The following is a 19,462-nucleotide window of genomic DNA, read 5'->3' as shown; positions in this document are numbered from 1 at the left end:
TATGTTATCTTCACAGCGCCTATACAGATCAGTTTATGAAAAGAACAAGATGAAAATCCACATCGTGCCTGACATGGTAGAGATGGTTACTGCCAAGGATTCTCAGAAGAAAGTCAGTGAGATTGATTATCGCCTACACCTCCATGAGTGGATTTGCCACCCTGACTTGAAAGTCAACAGTCACGTCAGGAAAGTCACAGATCAGATCAGCGATGTAAGCCCATTGCTTATAAAGTTCCCTGCACCCCGGCTGCACACGCTTACCCTTACCTATTTCTTCACCTCAGCCTTCTTCCAGCACTGCTTTCCTATATACCCATGGTTTGAATGGAATTCTGAGCTTTCCTTGAAAGCAGGGCTCTGTGTGCCAATGGAAACATTGGCACCCTCGGCCTCATTGCAAAGTGCCCTTTGCTTTTCCTGCCACAGAATCATCCTGGGTCCAGAGGGTGTCCATGTCTTTGGTGTTAAAGTTACAGTCCAATTTCAATTTTCTGACTCTCTCCATCTGTTGCAATCCTCTAGATTGTGTACAAGGATGACCTCAACTGGCTGAAAGGCATTGGTTGCTATGTCTGGGACACTCCTGAAATTCTCCATGCCAAACATGCTTATGATCTACGCAATGATGTGAGTTTGCCTTGTTTTTCGTTTTTTTTAAGCATGTTTCCTTCTCTTTGTAGTCTAGAGTCAAGGGGAGAGTACAGACATTGTCACACACTAGTTGTGTCTTAAGTGGTGTTGAGGCTGGCCAGCTGGTGAAAGATGCTAAGGGATAGAGAGCAGTTACTTCTCAGTAATACATTTGGGATTCCTATTAAGCAATGAATGCAGTTGAGCCATGCCATTGTTCTCTGGGGGCGAAGGGACTCCTGGCTCTTCTTTCCACCTTTTGGACTATTTTCAGTAGTTCATGATGCTATAGATAGGATCTATTTAAAGGATTTGCTAAGCAAATTAACAGTGAAATCAATATTTCGGTAAGAAAGGTTAAACGTTCCCAGAAGAGCAGTTTGTTGTCAAGGCTCCTAGAAGACTCTAGAAGCTCTATATGACTATAAGTGTTGATGATGCTGATTGTTATAAAATTCAAATGCATCCTGGTCTGTTGAATAAGTGCTAATGAATGTAAATACCATGAGTTAAAAGCAATCAAAACTTCTGTGAACCAGCAATTTCTAATGTAATGACTGGTCTAACCCAGGCTTATTTTCTTCCTCTCGGCAGATCAAATACAAAGAGCATGTGCGGAAAACGAGGAACGACTACAAGTTGGTCACTGATACTCCAGTCTATGTGCAGGCTGTCAAAAGTGGGAAACAACTAAGTGATGTAAGTGCCCACTAGGCAGTTACTGTGGACAGTGATAAAGACAGGGCCACAGTGCAAGCAGAAGTAGCAAAAATGAAAGATGGGGCAGTGCCAGGCCTTTGCTAACTGGGAAACCAGAGTTGGTGCCTTAGAAAGGACTTAAGATGCTGCTGTTGTTTCCTGGTGTGTTCAATCAGCTCCTTGGGGGTGAAGTTGTAAGTGATCTAAGTCTATGAAATACGTGGTGTTTTTGAGCTTCCAAAGTTGCTTTTTGTATCCTTGTGTCAAGAGCAACAGTTTATGTCTCACCATCTAGACATTCTAAGAAATTAGAGCTAACTATGGCAGGATGAGAAGGAAGCCGGCTCTGAAGTTAGAGATGTAGATGGAGTCCAGCCTCTCCCACACGTCATCTATGAGGCTTGGGGAAATCACTTAGGCCTCCGAGCCTTGGCGTTCTTATGTGTACAGTGGGGAAGTGGATGGAAAACACCCACTGTAATGCCTGACACAGAGCAGGCGGACCAGGCGCAAAGCTGCTCTTTTTTCATTAACCCCAGAAGTTAATAAGTAAAAATTAAATCCCACCAGTGAATTAGAATGTTGAGTTCTGTCATTTTAGAACTTGCAGTGGTAGAATGCGCACTCTTCCTCTTTTTATCGCTGAGCGGAGTTATTCCTCACTGTGGGGTCCACACCGTGGCTCTGACTGTATTGGACAAGGTGCAATGACATATCAGATAGAGTTATCTAGGCAAAGGGAAGCAGGTTACCTTTTTAAAACATTTAAGAGAGACCTGGCTTTCTGTTTACTTTTTGCATCTTTCTAGCAATACTGCCACAGTCTGAATCAACTCTCTCTGCTTCTCTCTCTGCACCCAGGCTGTCTACCACCATGACTACGTGCACAGTGTCAGGGGCAAAGTGGCTCCAACTACAAAAACCGTGGATCTGGACCGGGCCCTTCATGCATACAAGCTCCAGAGTGAGGTGAGCAGGGAGAATTGGACAGAGTGCCCAGCAGAAAGCCAGAGGCCGCCTGCAAATGCCAGGCCACAGGCCTCTGTAGAAGTAACCACAGCTTGAGCATCCTCTCAGCCTGACCTTGTAAATTGTAAAAGCTGTCCAGTCATGTGAATTAAAAATAAAAAAGAACAGAGCAAAAACAATGCACAGCCTGTCTTCCCCTTTGGCTGGCAGAGTCCTCTTATCAAGCAAGTGAACAATGGGCATTTTTAGAGCAGTATTTACAAGTCATCAAGAAGAGGGCCAATCTGCCATCTCTGCTCTCAAAAAGGCTTAAATTCAAGATGACAAAGACAAGGCATATAATCATAAAAGACTATTAACAACAAGAGATAAAGCTAGAAATTGCTGTTAGAATTCAGAAGAGAAAGACAATAGATTCCACTCTCACATTTCATGTCCCTATCCTGTTACCTGCTGGTGCTACTTTGGTCTCAGCCTTTCATGCTACTCTCCTACACTCAATGTTAACAGTAATTTGGTTTTTCACATTTTAAATACTATTTGCACTCCTGTAGCTCCCCTGAGAGATTATTTAAGGTCACAGACAGGAGCTCTCTTCCCCTTTCTGCCAGGAATAAGAGCGTCCTGACCTCTTCTTAGACTGACACCAAGACACTGTGTTTATGAGGCGGACAGGATCCCAAAGATGTGCCTTATGATTATGGCTGTTCAGGGATTGGTGATGGCTCGAATATCACCTAAGGGTGGGGTTAATGACAGAAGTGACACTTGGCTTCCTGCTTCCTATGCTTTTCCCAAATTCTTGCTAGATGCCATGTAGTCAACTGGGCCTGTGTTCAGAAGCATAAAAGAATGATTTTCTGTAAGCCCCTTCACTCATTTCTCTCTTTTTCAAAAAAAAATAGGTTAAGAATAATCTGATTCATTGCTAGACTCTTAGAACTTACTCAATTTCTTCCTGAAATCAATTCAGTGAGCATAAGTATCATTATAAGCATAATACTTGTAAACATAAGTAACATTAAGTATCTAATTGAAAACCTCACATGAGCCCAATGTGACTGGTTTTAACTTAGATCAGTTATTTGATGTAGATGTCATTTAAGCCGCTCTTCCTCATTCCGGCAGAATCTGTACCGAAGACCTGGCCTGCGCTCCTTGCCTACTGGATATAGGCTTCCAGTCGACACCCCTCACTTCAAACACACCAAAGACACCCGATACATGAGCAGTTATGTGAGTGGTCTCCTTCTTTTTAAGATGGGGTCTGAAGTGGGAGGGGGGACACTATTTATTAATAGCCTATTCTCATCCCCCCAATCACACCCTGAAGGTTCAACATGATGTAACAATGGGAGCAGAGGAGGGGAGACAGTGTATTTTCTAGGGGCGCTGTGGAATGGTCTTGCTTCTGCAATTCGGCAGTGCTGGGCAGCCCAGTAGGTTAGCACAGGACTTTCATGGGATTGCATCCGCATGAATCAACTACGTTGGCTCAGGGTTCATGGCTGCCATGATGTCTTTACTTTTGCTGCCCTTAGCACAGAAGCATCCTGAACTATCCCAAGCCATATACAGGAAATGCAACTTCATACCACCCACTGTTGATGTGTGCTGATAATATTGTCTTCCTTCTGCAACGTTTCATTGCAGAAGATATAACATCACTGTGTGTTCCTTTGAAAGGAAAGGACTTGCCCAGCTGCTGGCTTTGATACTTGCCTCTCTACTTACCCTCTGTGCCCGTTTCATAGAAAGCTCAGAGGGGTAGATAGGCTCTCCTTACCTGTAGCTTACCCAGGTGTTAGCTCTGATACTAACCTTCCCCGCTTTTTAAAAGTACCAAAATGGGACTTGATGCATTTACCCTGTGGACAAGCCCTAGAGAACTGTTGGCTATTCCAATGACTCTGGCTTCCAGGTCATACCCACAGACCAGCCATTAGTTGAAGAATAAGCTTTCCCTTCCATGTTGCCCTTCAGAGTCCTAGGAATCAAACCTGCTGGCCAGGCAGGATCCAATTGCCAGTGGTCCAGTAATATGGTTTCCAAAGCAGAGAGTCACAAATTTCATCATCTAACATGTCATTTTTAAAATCAGTCTGTAAAGGCACTCACCAGTGTTAAAAATAGTCTCTTGTTTCTTTTTTGAATTTCCTAATTTCCTAGCCATATTGGAACTAAAATTTTTTTCTTACATTTTGCATACCTGCCTACAGAGAGATTTCATCTAGGCAACGCTGAGTTTTACTCCTTTTTGGACCTGGCTTTTTTAGCCAAAAAAGTAATTTTCAAGACTTGGATTACTATCAAAACTTTCTCAGTGGCTTTTCCTTATACTTAATGCTTGGAGAGTAATTTTCAAATGAAAGTGACAACTCTTTTCTATTTGAGAAATGTAACGCTGCTCTCTGTTTACCCATCAGTGATCTTATTCTGACTTTGCTTTCGCAGTTCAAGTACAAAGAAGTTTATGAACACATCAAGGCCCATGGGTATACACTTGGCCCCAATGACGTTCCATTTGTCAATGTCCGGAGAGTCAACAATGTTACCAGTGAGGTACTGTGAATCCTAATTCTGTGGGGGAAATATTGAGTTTCAAAGACAGTGGCTTTGCTTGAAATGCGATAAGAATTAATTCTATTTCAGCTATAAATGTACACATCAGCAAGGAGTAAGAGGGTTCTTTTTGTCACCCTTCTGATACTGGTATCCCTTGATAATTTTTTTCTATATTTGGTAATGCCATTTAGAGACCACATCCATTGATTATAATGCAAATTAATTCCTTCTTTTGACATTTGTATTTAAAAATGTTTAATAAGGTTGCATCTTAGTCTGCCTCATGACTCTGGTTTTCTACATAAACTATTGGTTTATATATCTGTTCCTTCGATCAAACCATCTGATAGAAAGCAGAAGACTTTGTGCTCAAAATTCTTCACCTAAATAAAATAAATATCATTTTTCTCTTTTTTCCTAATCTCAACATTTTATATATCCTTAATCTCTCCTCTCATGGCTCTTTATGTAAAATATTTAATTGTTGCTGAGTCAATAGATGTCTTCATCTTCCTACACTAAACACCTGGAATGGTTTTTCCTCCAATGTAGAGACTTTATCGACAATTATACCACAAACTGAAAGACAAGATTCACACAACTCCCGACACACCTGAAATCCGCCAAGTCAAGAAGACACAAGAGGCTGTCAGTGAGGTGAGTATTTTCTTAGGAGAGAGAACAGGCTATAGAACCCAGGGATGAATGTCAACAATTAAGTTTCTAATGTCTGTGTTTCGGGGCATTTGTTTCTTCAGTTGATCTACAAATCAGACTTCTTCAAGATGCAAGGCCACATGATCTCGATGCCATACACACCCCAAGTGATCCATTGCCGCTACGTGGGAGACATCACCAGTGATGTAAGCATCTCACAGGAGTCTTTCTGGAAGACTCTTACTAAGAGGCAGGCATGCTTTCAGCATTTAAGCCAACCAGTGGTCACTGAACAGTGTTTTCAGTTGAGTACTCCTAAACCAAGGGTACAACTTGGAGGTGAAATAGTATGGAAGCAGGACCCCACTTTCTCCAATTTCTCCAGTTATGGAAATAGTAGGAAAAGGACCACTTGGGAAACACAAGAATTGCTGACTACCATTCTACATTCATCACTGAATTGTTACTGACTCCTCACTCTCTAAGTGACCTCTGTCCCAGGTCATGTTTAGCATCTTTCTCCTGCTCGTCCCTACTCCCACCCTCTTTAGCAACTTCCTGCTGCCATTTTTTTTCTCCTTGGATGATTCCTTCTCCTAAAAGACCACTCCACTCAATCTGTGCTTTTCTCCCATCAATATAGAAATAAAATAATAGCAGTGTTCTCTCCTCAGCTCAGAGTTAGCGATTTGAATGTAAAAGCCTGGGATTTGGTTGAGTGCAGCAAGCTAAGAGCATGTGGTGCATGTGTTGAAGCAAAATGAAAGATACATCAATAAAAAAGCGCCGCTACTCTGTCTTTTTTGTTCCTGATTCACTTTTGCCCATGACCAGCTATATTTCTGATTTTGCCACACAGATTAAATACAAAGAGGACTTGAGGATCCTGAGGGGACTGGGCTGCTTCCTGTATGACACTCCTGACATGGTCCGCTCTCGGCACCTGCGGAAGCTCTGGGTGAGTGCACATCTTCACAACACATACCTACCAGATTCCATAAACCCCATCACCAGCCTCAAGGAGCTGAGTAGAAAGAATCTTTGCTTGTAGCTACTTTAAGGGGAAATTTACCATTAACCCACTTGAGCAAGTCATGACCCAATTAAGATAATGCATGCCTCCTATAAAAGGGGATAAGTTTAGTTAAATGACAGTTGTCTTTGTTCCTGCATGGGAAGAGATCCAGTATACATAGAAGGCCATCTTGGCTTACACATGCCAACCATTTGGAAGAGAACATGTGACCATGACATACAATTCCTTAAATGATTAATCAACTTGTATTTCCATTGTTGTTGTTTTTTGTTTTAAAGTCTCATTACCTGTACACTGATAATGCAAGGAAGATACGAGACAAATACAAAGTGGTGCTTGACACTCCAGAATACAGAAAAGTGCAGGAACTGAAGACACATCTGAGTGAGGTAAGGATGCTTAACCTGTCACTACAAGGGCCTCATTCCTCTAGTGATCCTTTTTCAGGCAACCACACTAGACAAAAGATCTCCCCTCTGCCCTTTGTTAAAGTGGCCACCATGTCTAAGCAAGTCAGTTGACCTCACTTTGCCTCAGTTTACTTATTTTATCCCTTTTGGATAAGATGAGGATAGTGATACTTGCCCTACCTACTAGGGCTGCTGAAAGTTTACATGACTTTATAGATTAGAAGGTCCTCTGTTTTATACTATTGTTGCAGTCTCCAAACTGAATTTATTTCAAAATTTTCTCTCTCTTTAATTCGTGCTGTCAGGAACTCTAATCATGGCAGTGCCATTTGAAAAGTCTTCAGTGACTCAGTGACTCCTTGCTCTGCTGCCAACTCAACAAATTCCAAACTGCTTAGGTTCATTTTCGTCTGCCCCACCTGGTATTGACAGTCCTAATTTATTGCAGTTAGTTGTATATAGATATGATGCTCTCACCTAGACTCTTGGTTCCTTGAGTGTTGGCCCTCATCTTATTTCGATGCGTATCCCATTGTGCCTTGGCCGAAATAGATGTCCATATTTGCCAATGACTAAATGTGCTTTGTAAAGCTAAGGGCATTCCACAAATGTAAATGATCTCTCTTATTGTAAGTCAGTTGGCCATTCTCATTAAACTCTCAGTTTGTCTTGTGGCTTCATCCATCAGCTTTCATCAAGCTGAACCAAAGCATTAGCTGTCAGGCCACTTCATTGACTCCCCATTCTCAATAGGTCTAATGGCTTCTGATTAGGAATCACTCATGCTCTTTAACATAGAGATGCCCTGGCAAACCAAATGCTGCCCTCAGCAGAGGGGATGTGTAGCTTCCTACATGCTTAGTGAGCCAGAGGCAGAGGATGATTAATTCTTCAGCTTTTACAAAAGCTACACTGAGCCCATTTGCTTTCCTGAAAGTTTCCCTGTGTTATTTCAACCAGTTCTGGCACTCAGATAGGAATGCTTATGTTCTTTGTATCGCAGTAAAAATAATTCTCCACTCTGGCTAAGTATCAGAATCATCTATGAAGTATTTTAAAACTACCTTTGAGTGGGCTGTGACCTCCAGCCCCACATGAGTCTCTGCTTCTCCATGCCTGGGCATCTGCCTGCTTTTAGCCACTCCATAGATGATTCTAATATGCAGGCAGTGTTGGAAACCACTGCTCTAAAGTATCACATCTCTCCTTCAGCTACAAAATAATAAAAAATTGCTTGGTAACTTAAAGTTCTTATTGATATTTCCGATACCTTTACTTCTCTTGGCTGTCTGAGTCCAGAATTATCTAAACCTTTAATTTCTCTTCTTCCCAATTCCTATTGGAATTTTGTAAATATTATGTGTCAACACTGAGGAAGAATAATAGATATTTTCAGGAGTGTGTTTTCTCCCACACTTGCCTCATTGTAGAATGACCTGGGCTTGATAAAATACTGATGCAAGCTACAAGCCTGGATTCAGAAGGTCTTGGGTAGAGCCTGCAAATCTGTTTTTAATAGAGACTTTGGGGGTTTTTAGGATCAGGGAAGTTTGGGAAACTCTGGCTTAGTAAAAAATTTGGTGGCCAAAGGAAGTTCAAGTTATGGACTTTTGAGTTGTCTTTGAATTGTACAGATGCTTGACATATATACATCTGAAGTACTAAGAAACAGGGATGTTGCCCCAAAAAGCATAAACAATGGATACCTAAGTATAAGGGCAGTATAGTACAAAGAGAATTATAGACATGGCATGGGAGAGTTAGGTCTTTGTCCCAGATTTAACTCTAATTTGTGTGACCTTGTATAATTTACAATGTCAACACCCAACTGCCTGAGCTAGAGAATTGGACTAGATAATGATTCAGGCTTCTTTTAAGGATAAGATTCTGAGTTTTAATTTGCTTTATTCAAAATTTAGCCTAGGAGAAACAGTAAGTTTTTATTTAGTTTTTCTCCTTTTTTTCAGTAGTAACACCAAAAACAGCCCCAAGCAATGAGCTACATTTTGTTTTAACTTGCACTTGTATACAAATTAGATTTAAAGAAATGGACATGTACCTACATATTATTTATTTCCTACATTTTATCTGTTCATCTATTCAACTGGCATTTATATCTGTGATTAGAAATTAGTCGTTATACATTTATACTTTCTAGTTGGCCTCATTATATTAAATTCCCTCAGCATTTATTAGAGGACTACTATTTTTCAGATCTTTTATCTAAGCACAAGTTGATAAAAGGGTGATAGAGCTGAGCCCCTGCATTCCATGGGCCCACAATCTGTGAGAAGAAACAGACATCACTATGATAAATGGTATCCTATAGGAATAGTCAAGACAGTATGGCCTCTAAGAGGTTTCCAGGCAGATAAGAGGGGGAAGAACATTCTAGGCAGAAAGGATGGTATGTGAAAATGGCTGTAATAAGTTCTAGAAATTTGGAATAGTTTCAAATAGCACATGGGGAGTGTGGCAGAATGTTGGGAAATGAGACTAGAAACATAGAACAGAAGCCAGGTTATGAAGACTCATGGGTGCTGTATTAAGGATCTTGGGCCTGATGAAAACTCATTGAAGAATTATTTCTGAGCACATTGGATCTGAGCATTAAGATCTGATTACATCTGAGCTTTAAGAAAATCTCTTTCTCAGACTTGTGAAAGATAGATGAGCCATGTGGAGTGGCCCAATAGAGGATTTGGGAAGGTGGTATAGGAGGCTGTTAAGAATGTGTAGAGAAGAAATGACACAGGAGGCTTAACTAGGGCAGTGGTGGTAGGAATGGAGAAGGATCAGATTTAAGGAATATCATAAAGTTAGGAGCCCAGGATTCATGACCATTTTGATGTGCATGTGAGGGTGAAAGAGTCTAGGATGACGTCCCAATTTTCTGCCCTGGGTGACTGGGAGATCAAGGAGCCATTTAACAAAACGGAGAAAATAGGAGAAGAAGCAGATTGGGGTTGGAGATGGCGTAATATAAAGAATCCTACATTAAATATGATAAGTCACTCAAGTTCAGAACACTGGTGAAAATTTGGATCTGGAGCTCAGGAAAGATCCTGGATACTGTATAGATTTGGAAGTCATCAACCTCAAATTGATGGTTGAAGCCCTGGGTATGAATGAGGTCACCCAAGGAGAATATACAGGGTGAAGGGGGCTGACCCTTGACTCCAGCTAATGGCTGCCTTTGGGGGCGGGCAGAACCATAGAAGGAGGCTGAGAAGGAGAGCCTAGAAAGATAGGAGGCTGTGTATGGTAGAACGATGGAATGGAAGGCAGAGAAGAGAGTTTTTAGGAATGAAATTGCTCAGTTACTACAGAGAAACGTTCTCGGATTTAGTAGTTGCGAAGGTTTTGGTAGTCTTTTTTTTTTTTTAACTTTTTATTAAGATTATGATAGTTTACAACCTTGTGAAATTTCAGTTGTACATTATTGTTAGTCATGTTGTAGGTGCACCACTTTGGTTTTGGTAGTCTTGATGAGAAGAGTGACTTCATTGCAGTGGTTGGATGGAAACCAAACCATCGCCTTGAGAAATTAATCAAAAGAGAGAAAAAGAAAAAACACATAGTCTGCTTGGCTGTGAAAGGAAGGAACAAGGCTGTTGGTGGAGACTGGAAAAGGCTTATTGAAGGAAGGGATTTGAGTCTGTTTGCAGATGAAGGGAGAGGGCCGGAAAAACAGGAGGGTTGAAGATATGAAGGCGACGTGTATAATTGCTGAAACAGAGTCCTAGAAGGGACCAAAAACAAAGTAGGAGTCTTATATCTTGGACAGGCTACAGAGCATCTCTTATTTTGATTCAAAGGAAAAAAGAAAAAGCGGGTTGGGGAGGTAAATAAATTATTGATTTATTGGACAGAAACTGAGGTTGTTGCAGTGAGAGGGCCCTTGATTTTTCTATGAAGTCAGCAATAAAGGCACCTGCAGAGAACACAACATGTCGATGAAGCAGAAATTATGGTCATGACTCTTTTATGTCCAGCTGGTGTACAGAGCTGCAGGCAGGAAGCAGAAGTCAGTCTTCACTTCCGTTCCTGATACTCCTGATCTTTTAAGAGCCAAGCGAGGGCAGAAGCTTCAGAGTCAGGTAAGATTCATAAATGAGTGTTCCTAAGTCTGCTGCGGTACCATCACAGGGGGTGGTTACGTGTGCCTCACCCCTCCTGGTCGGCAGCGGCCTCTTACACTTGACTGTCCTTGATACACCCTCTTGCCCATTAACTTCAAGAAGCAGTTTTCCTTTGGGCCATCATCACCATGGTTATGTTTGACACGAGCAGGTAATGTCATGCTTTCTAAGTTCTATACAATTTTTGTCGTTGGATGAATGGTGTGTGGACTCCAGGTAGTGATAACCATTGCTTGATTCATTCCATAGAACCTATCTATTCTCCACAGACAAATGAAACCACATTTCATGCATTCAGGCAAAAACGGAAAAAAAATACATTGAGGGCTGTATCAGAATCCTCGTTCTTCTGGTGGCATTCTTTATTGTATGGATTTAAATTGCACCATAGCCAACAGTAAGAATATTAGATAACTGGAGTGCTAATATGTGTTTCCAAATGAGAGACAAAGAGAGAAACAAAAGAACAGAAACACATATAACAAACAAACAAAAAAACAAGGCAACAGCAAATAGACACCACCTTCCCAATTAAGAAGGAAGGGGACTGAATCCTAAATAATAAATGTTTTACCCCTATAACATCTGATCCCTATTCTGTGATTATTTAGTATCTGTATGTCGAACTTGCCACCAAAGAGAGGCCCCATCATCATGCCGGAAACCAGACCACAGCCTTGAAGCACGCTAGAGACGTGAAGGACATGGTCAGCGAGGTAAGTTGGGAATTTGGCACCGAGGCACTGGGTTAAAGAAAAAAGATCCTTCGTTAAAACCTTCACCTGCTGCCTCTAATCAGAGAACTCATTTCTATAAGTTCTGCTCAGCAGCATCAAAACACAGAAGGCAAAGCTATTGTCTTAACAAGCATGACATATGGTGTCCCTAGGCTGAATCTGAGACATGGCTGTGAATTGGGAGGGATGAAAACACTTGAACTTAAGTTTGTCTCTCTTTTCTATCTTTATTTCTTAGACAAAGTACAAGATTCAATATGAAAAGATGAAGGACAGGTACACCCCGGTTCCAGATACGCCAATCCTCATCAGAGCCAAGAGGGCTTACTGGAATGCCAGTGATGTATGCATCCCTTCCTTCTTACTTCTGTTGTGATAGGGACAATGAAACAGAAGATGTTACAGTCATATCTATAGTTCAAAGTCCTGGCCTACAACATGGGTCAAGAAAACAACAGGAACATTAAAAACAACAACAAAAACAGACAGAAGCAATAGCAGTCAGGCAAAGTAGCTAAGAATAATGCAGAGAGATGCTAAAAGGCTATCATTTTTCTCGTTGCCCTTCTGGGCGAAAAAGTATGACCCTTTCTTAATAATTCTTTGGTAGCATTTCCTAGGGGTACTTGACAATTAATTGTTATTTAGCCATAAAATCATGGTTTTGGAGTCAGGTAAACATGATTTAAAATCCTGATGCTGTCATTTGCCTACTGTCTGACTCTATACAATTTACCTAATTTTTCTGAGACTGTTTTCTTATATGTGGAGTGATGATAAGAATTGCGATAATTGAATTAGACTAAACAAGATAAGGTATGTAGCATACTAGCACAGTGGTGGGCTCTTGGTTGACACTCAGAAAATGTTTGTTCCCTTTCTTCTCTTAATCGCCTAAATCATGCGAATGACACATTCGTTAGAATTAGGTGGGACAGACTTTCATTTCCCATACCACATGATGAAGGACAGGAGTGCCTTTTAATGGCAATGACATTATCTGTTAATAAAGATATGAAATTAATCAACCCAGGGTAGATGGCCAATCTTTACCAGTTTTGTGTCTCAGAACTCAACTGCAAATACATTACACCCGTTACTGGAAGCAGAATCTCTGGAAGACTAGACATGTTGGAACTTAAACCCAGCCAAAAGCTCAAGAAACCCTATAACCCCTCAACTTAGCAACATAGCTCTAGGATTTCAAGGCATCTTAAAGTAATTACAGTGCTCCCTAAACAGAAATGTGAAAGGGTACAGCAAATTGGAACAATATCTTGGTTCTGAAATTTTCATTTGGAGCTGAGAGGAGTCTGCTGATTGGAAAAAAGCAATGCCAATTTGCTGAAAGTATAAGCTGAGAAAATTATATACTACTCTCAAAATCTATCCCCTAGGATATTCTTAGTTTTCTTGTGACATCCCCATCTTTATCATTTCCAGGTTACCATTGAATATTAATTCAAACCAAGCTTATTCTGCATCACTGCTTTTTTGAGGGTGGCCACACAGTGAAATTGGCCCCTGGAGCTCAGTGTGCTCTATTGGACAACCCCATCCCTGGGGCTTTCTCAGGACCAGCACTGATAACTCTAATCTTGAAATAGTCCAGTGTAACAAGGGTAGTATCTGGCATTAAGTTTGACTTGTCCACAGTGGCTGTCCCCACAAGTAGAGCTAAGCAATTTTATGAGATTATCCACCTGAAAAACAGAGTTACAAAGTCAAGGAAAAGACATCTTTGATTACGTGTTAGCTCAGCTACCCAACAAGATAAGACTTGTTTGAGGTTGAAAACAGACTGTTCAGAGAAGTACCCATTTTATGTAGATGGGATGAATCTTCTGTGATATTCTTAGGTTAAAGTCAGAGCTGTTGTCTCTTGAAATACCATAAAGATTATAATGAAATAAAATTTTAAGACTGCTTCATGGAGAAGGCATTTTAATACTGGGGGTTAGAAATTAGAACTTTCTCCCCTTTCCATGTACATTAGTATGTCTTGGGCTCAAAAAGGTTATGTTTGGTTTTTTCCTCCTCCCAAATGAGCCTTTTGTTTGTTCCTTTTACATTGAAATAAACTTTTACTAAGTAGTTTTAGATTTATAGAAAAGTTGCAATGATAGTGGGGAGAGTTCCCAAGTAGCCTACACAGTTTTCTCTACTGTTAACACCTTACATTCCCACCGTACATTTGTCACAACCAATGAACCAAAATTGATACATTATTAGTAGACTCCATACTTTATTCAGATTTCATTAGTTTTCTCCAAATGTCTTTTTTCTCTTCCAGGATGAGAAGTGAGCTTTTTAATCTCTCCTAAATATATTCATGGGAAAACCTAAGAAAGAAGACTCAAGAGAGCTCGGGTTTAAAACAGCTGACTGTTTAGCTTGGTAGTTTTTCATAATGCATGTGCTTTCTCTCTTTCCAGCTACGCTACAAAGAAACGTTTCAAAAGACCAAAGGGAAATACCACACTGTGAAGGATGCTCTGGACATTGTTTACCATCGCAAAGTCACAGACGACATCAGTAAAGTATGTCCCTACATGTTTCTACTTGTAATTGGCTCAGTACCCCACTATCATTTTTTTAAAATACCCTCCCTTTCCTAAAACTCTCTGGAGACAAGTAGACTTTTCTGCATTAACTTTCAGCAAGACTTTATAGCTGTCTGTGTGTTTTCACCGCAGGTGAAATACAAGAAGAACTACATGAGCCAGCTGGGAATCTGGAGGTCCATAGCTGATCGCCCAGAGCATTTCCACCACCGGGCAGTCACTGATGCCATCAGTGATGTGAGTCTTGAAGTCTCCTATTTTTACATATAAATTCATGTGCCCATATGATTTGTGAAATCAAACACTGCATAAAAACTGATTAAACACTTGACTAAATTTTAGTTCTTGAGTATGGATGTTTAAGTTATAAAGCTCATCGCTAAATGAGTGAACTTCAAATTGGGAGGGAGAAAAATATATTCAAATTTATAAACTTAATTTCTCTTCTAAATGTATTATATCATGTTATGTGACTGGAAATGATAGACTTCTTCTAAGCAATAACCTGTTTTTGATCAATTGAAGAGCCAACTTCATGAAGCAATTGAGAAACAATGCTCATTTAGAAAGAAATTTCAGCTCTCTATATGAAAATACAGCTGTCGAGCTAATGATTTATGCTTTAGGCAAGTGTGCCTGTTAAATTTGAATTGCATTAATTAGTATTAAAAATGAAAATTTCTATATACAATACAACAATATACCATAAAGTGAGCAGAAATCAGTATTACTGGAAATTTCTCTCAAATAATTGTTTTAATACTTTTTTATTCCATATACCTCAGTAGTCAGAGCTTCTATTTGTTCCACTTAGAGCTATCCTAACCTACTGCTATTTAGAAATAGGTTCTTAGAAATCTTTGATGATATTTTTCTCCCAGATAAAATATAAATCAGATCTGACCTGGCTTAAAGGCATCGGTTGCTATGCCTACGATACTCCCGACTTCACTCTGGCTGAAAAGAACAAGACTCTCTACAGCAAGGTATATCTACTCAAGGATGGTGACCACATCCATTCAACATATTCCAGTGTCCACAGAGGAAACAGCTTTTCATATTTCCATCCCCATCTAGCTTCTAGACCCTATAGTTGGAGTACATACTCAGTTGTTCATTCCACTTAGGAATTGTTTTAGTACTGACTTTATTGACTGTAGTCATCATTTGTTTATATCATTTATTTGAATTGGATAAATGGTTATCTCAGTACAACTTCTCGTGGCTCTTCCAGAATGTCCTCCCTATTAATATGTCTCTAGGTGGTTTACCCTGTTAGAGTTGACATGGTAGCAAATATAAAGGGAGATTATTTTAATCCACAAACTTGATGTGTGACTTGAGCCAAATAACTTTGTTTTTATGGCTTTGTTTTCCTATTTACAAAATAAGGTAGTTGTATTAGCTTCCTTTGAGTTCTAAAATAGGAGTCAACAAACTTCTGAAAAGCGCCTGATAGTAAATATTTTAGTCTTTGTGGGCCATGTTCATTCTGTCACATATTCTTTGTTACAATCCCCTAAAACTGTAAAAAACAAACAAAAAAAAACATTCTTAGTTCATGAGCCCTTTAAAAACAGATGGTGGTCTAGAGATTAACCCACCCCTGCTCTAAAATATTAAGATTATCTGCTTAATTACTGGAAAATTATTTCAAATTGGTGGACTAAAAACTGCCTTCAAGTACACATGGAAATTCCTTCAAGGTAAAACAATAACCCTTTTACTATATAGAAGCAAAGAAGAAACTAATTTGGATTTTTGCCCAGTGTGGAAAATAGAACTGACATCCATCCAATGAAAGCATGTATTTTGGGGCTAGTTTTCAAGACATCCGGGTGGGTATACACTTCATTGCTTTGGGAGACAGAGTATGCATTTGTAATTACTTGTTAGCTCTATAAAGGAATTGTCACAAGAGTATGGTAAGATAAATGGCATGTCTCAGTCTTAAGATGATCATAGCCTGCTATCAAGTAACCACATTCTGTTTTCTCTAGTATAAGTATAAAGAGGTATTTGAAAGGATAAAGTCAGATTTCAAGTATGTCGCGGATTGTCCAATCAATAGACATTTCAAGTATGCAACTCAGTTGATGAATGAGGTATGTATGACCTGATCCAATTAAGCCTGTTCAGTTCCTTCAGAAGTCTACAGAGTTCTTTGATTAAAACCCAATATATAAAATGATAGGAGCCATTCTAAGTGTTGATTTAAGATAAAGATTTGGAAAGACTCTTATAATGTCACCATCTCATGGGCTCTGCCAAAAGCAAGAATAAGAACAAGTGAAAGGGCTGTGTGGAGTGCTGTGAAGACCCCACAACCATCATTGCATCTGGTTGCTCTAGCACAGGGCAGCACAGCACTTTGGGTGACAAGAGCAAGGAGGTAAAGGATTTTGTTGACTATCAGCTAAACTCCCTGAAACATGATCCTGTGTAGAGTTGGGAGACCCAGAAGTTGAAGGTTAATCTAGTATCCTTTACCAAGGCACAGGGACGGCAGTGGTTGGAAGAGCCAGCCTTAGGGAGATAGTTGTAATTCATGCATTCAAATGTATTGCCGTTGTGACTCATACAGTGGTGCAAAGAAGTATCCATTTGGAGCCAAAATATTCTTTTATATTCTACCCAGTCTTTCCTGGAACTGCCTTTGCATTAATTTAAGTTAAATTTAGCTTAAAATGACTGAAATAAGCAAGCTATGAATTAACTTATGTTTGGATGGTTTTATGTTTAATTTCCTATCTTTGGATTTTCTACAGATTTATAGAAATTCAAAGACAATGTTAGAAAATTGGCAAAAATTATCGTAAAACGAAACTGTAGCCAATGGTATATTTATCTCAATATATGACTTTTTTATTGTTTTTAAATTTGACTTAGTTCATTTTCAGTAGATTTCCAGGCGGGATGACTCTGAAGAATTACTATGAGTAGCTTCCTTGGAAGACAGTCTTAATGTATTTTGTTTCTATTTTTCTAATTCATGAAGGATTTTCAGAACTCTTTTTTAATCAAATAAATTAACTAGCATTAGAAGACTGGTAGAATTTGTCTATGAATATGCTTCTAGATTCTCACAGCCTTAGATAGTTAGCCTGTAGTCTATTGGTGCCTTATTTTAAATACAAGTTAAGATGTCATAAAACTTAATATTGCTGATGGCAGCATATGTAAAGATAGAAAATGTTCAGGCACAAGATACTCCAATTTTGATGTCATAATCAGATCTATTCCAAGCCCAGCCGTCTCCAGATGATCTTCCTTCGTTTGACTCTCTTTGCCTCCCGGTTTATTTTTACCCTCAATGCTTTGGGAGCCCACCTCTAGAAATGACGTATTTCTGGCTCTCTGGAGTGTTTGTCTTGGAACATTTCTGTGTAGCCTTGAAGTTGTACTCTTGCTATAATTTGATATGATGTTTGAGCAGAAAAAATACAGAGCTGATTATGAGCAGCGGAAAGATAAATACCACCTGGTAGTCGATGAGCCTAGACACCTGCTGGCTAAGATCACAGGCGACCAGATCAGTCAGGTACTGTGATGGGGCTGGCTGGACAGCCCAGACAGGACTGTGCTCCGGGTTTCTCATGAGATGTCGTCCCGTCTGCTGCAAGGATGTCATAGGTTCTGCCTATGATATTGAGATGTTCTGTTTCAAAGTATCTGTCTAGCCACCCAAAGAGCCCATGAGCTATTTGAGTGTGCCAGTCCATGCTCTGTGTCCTCACATGTGCTGTGGTGAAGATGAAAAGAAAAGCTGGGTCCTCCACCCTTTATTCTTCTGGACGGCCTGTTTGTAAACTGCAATGGTAAACTGCAAGTTGAGTTGCAAAAGCAAAAACAAAGGAACAAATTAATGGATAGAAAGAAGATAAAACTCCTTACTATATTTTTCTATTCCAATGATGTCTTCTTTTCTATAACACAATTTTGGTGGGACTAGCCATATCATTCCCCATTCGCAAGGACTCTGGATGGTCAACTGCAAGTATGACAATCATTCTGCTTGGCCTTTTAATGTATTTGGTGTCTTCACCCACATGTGTATGTGAGTACATAAAGTGTGTGTGCCTACATCTCTTCACTCAGAGGTGATTGGGATATAGAGCCCTGTTCTCTTCTGTCTTCACAAGTCTCTTTTGTGCTTCACTGCTCTTTGCATGAACAGAGAAAATATAAGTCTAGTGCCAAGATGCTTCTGAAACAAGGATGTAATGAAATTCTGCGTCCAGATATGTTGACTGCCCTCTACAACACATACATGTGGAGCCAGGTAATGTCTGATGTGATGCAAAGAAGAGATTTAAAAGCCCTGGGGGCATTCACCTTTATGCTTTCCTTGACTGCCTTCCCCTGCCCCCTGCCCATGCTGGTGTCACATGATAAAGCTGCCTAAATATTCATTCCTTGTAAATGAACTCTGGATGTGGCCAAGTGTGAGATGATGCAGCAGCCATCATGGGTACATCATCTGACACCTTTGGAACTCTTAGTAAGATTAACTGAGACTTTTCAAACTTTATTTCCAAATTGATATGACATTAATTTATATTTTTCAGTATTTGCTCCAAAGAGATAGATTCCTTAGAGATTGAAGAGATTAAGTAGATTTAATAGCATTTAAAAGATCTAAATACTTAATGTTTTCACCTCATTTGTCCATTGTCCAATGATTACTATAATCATACCATTTGGGAGAGATGAGGATTACAGTGCAGCTCTTTGAATATTGTACATCTTCATGGCCCCTCTTTAGTTTGATGCTGAATTTGCTAGATTATTTCCAGCGTATCTGTCCTTATACACACTTCTTAACAACGTTACTGATAAAATTGCCTTTCTACAAGGTCAACTGAAGCACACACCATCACCTTTCCATCACATAATGAAAGGTAAATTTGAAGCAGCGAAAAACAGTGATAATTGCTTAACTACCAGATACAATGTTAAAAAAATGCCATTGCTTCCAGACAGAAAAAGTTTTTAATCACTCTGTGTTATCACTTTACTTTGACATTAAATCAATACGTCAAATGAGGAG

General features: G+C 39.8%; 1 protein-coding gene across 50 annotated transcripts in view; it reads left to right on the top strand.

Moving 5' to 3' along the window:
- NEB (nebulin) overlaps nucleotides 1-19,462 on the top strand; it is a 213,719-nt gene that overhangs the window by 147,686 nt on the left and 46,571 nt on the right. For 40 of the 50 annotated variants that reach the window (XR_011528351.1, XR_011528350.1, XR_011528349.1 and 37 more), the window contains exons 118-135: nucleotides 17-214; nucleotides 526-630; nucleotides 1,228-1,332; nucleotides 2,194-2,301; nucleotides 3,430-3,537; nucleotides 4,756-4,863; nucleotides 5,419-5,523; nucleotides 5,625-5,729; nucleotides 6,383-6,481; nucleotides 6,838-6,948; nucleotides 10,965-11,069; nucleotides 11,723-11,827; nucleotides 12,087-12,191; nucleotides 14,284-14,388; nucleotides 14,545-14,649; nucleotides 15,294-15,398; nucleotides 16,413-16,517; nucleotides 18,590-18,694. Coding sequence is in view for 43 of the 50 variants with exons in the window: in XM_070579747.1 (XP_070435848.1) it covers nucleotides 17-214; nucleotides 526-630; nucleotides 1,228-1,332; nucleotides 2,194-2,301; nucleotides 3,430-3,537; nucleotides 4,756-4,863; nucleotides 5,419-5,523; nucleotides 5,625-5,729; nucleotides 6,383-6,481; nucleotides 6,838-6,948; nucleotides 10,965-11,069; nucleotides 11,723-11,827; nucleotides 12,087-12,191; nucleotides 14,284-14,388; nucleotides 14,545-14,649; nucleotides 15,294-15,398; nucleotides 16,413-16,517; nucleotides 18,590-18,694 (1,992 nt within the window). In the remaining 7 variants the exon portion in view is untranslated. Of the gene's footprint in view, nucleotides 1-16; nucleotides 215-525; nucleotides 631-1,227; nucleotides 1,333-2,193; nucleotides 2,302-3,429; nucleotides 3,538-4,755; nucleotides 4,864-5,418; nucleotides 5,524-5,624; nucleotides 5,730-6,382; nucleotides 6,482-6,837; nucleotides 6,949-10,964; nucleotides 11,070-11,722; nucleotides 11,828-12,086; nucleotides 12,192-14,283; nucleotides 14,389-14,544; nucleotides 14,650-15,293; nucleotides 15,399-16,412; nucleotides 16,518-17,848; nucleotides 17,954-18,589; nucleotides 18,695-19,462 lie in introns of all 50 variants that reach the window. The other 10 variants (XR_011528352.1, XM_070579750.1, XM_070579748.1 and 7 more) reach the window with 2 other exon arrangements.

The sequence above is a fragment of the Equus przewalskii genome, chromosome 17, assembly GCF_037783145.1.
Source record: "Equus przewalskii isolate Varuska chromosome 17, EquPr2, whole genome shotgun sequence".
NCBI lineage: Eukaryota > Metazoa > Chordata > Mammalia > Perissodactyla > Equidae > Equus > Equus przewalskii.
Note: the sequence above shows the minus strand (reverse complement) of the source record. Positions and strands in the feature narration are given on the sequence as shown.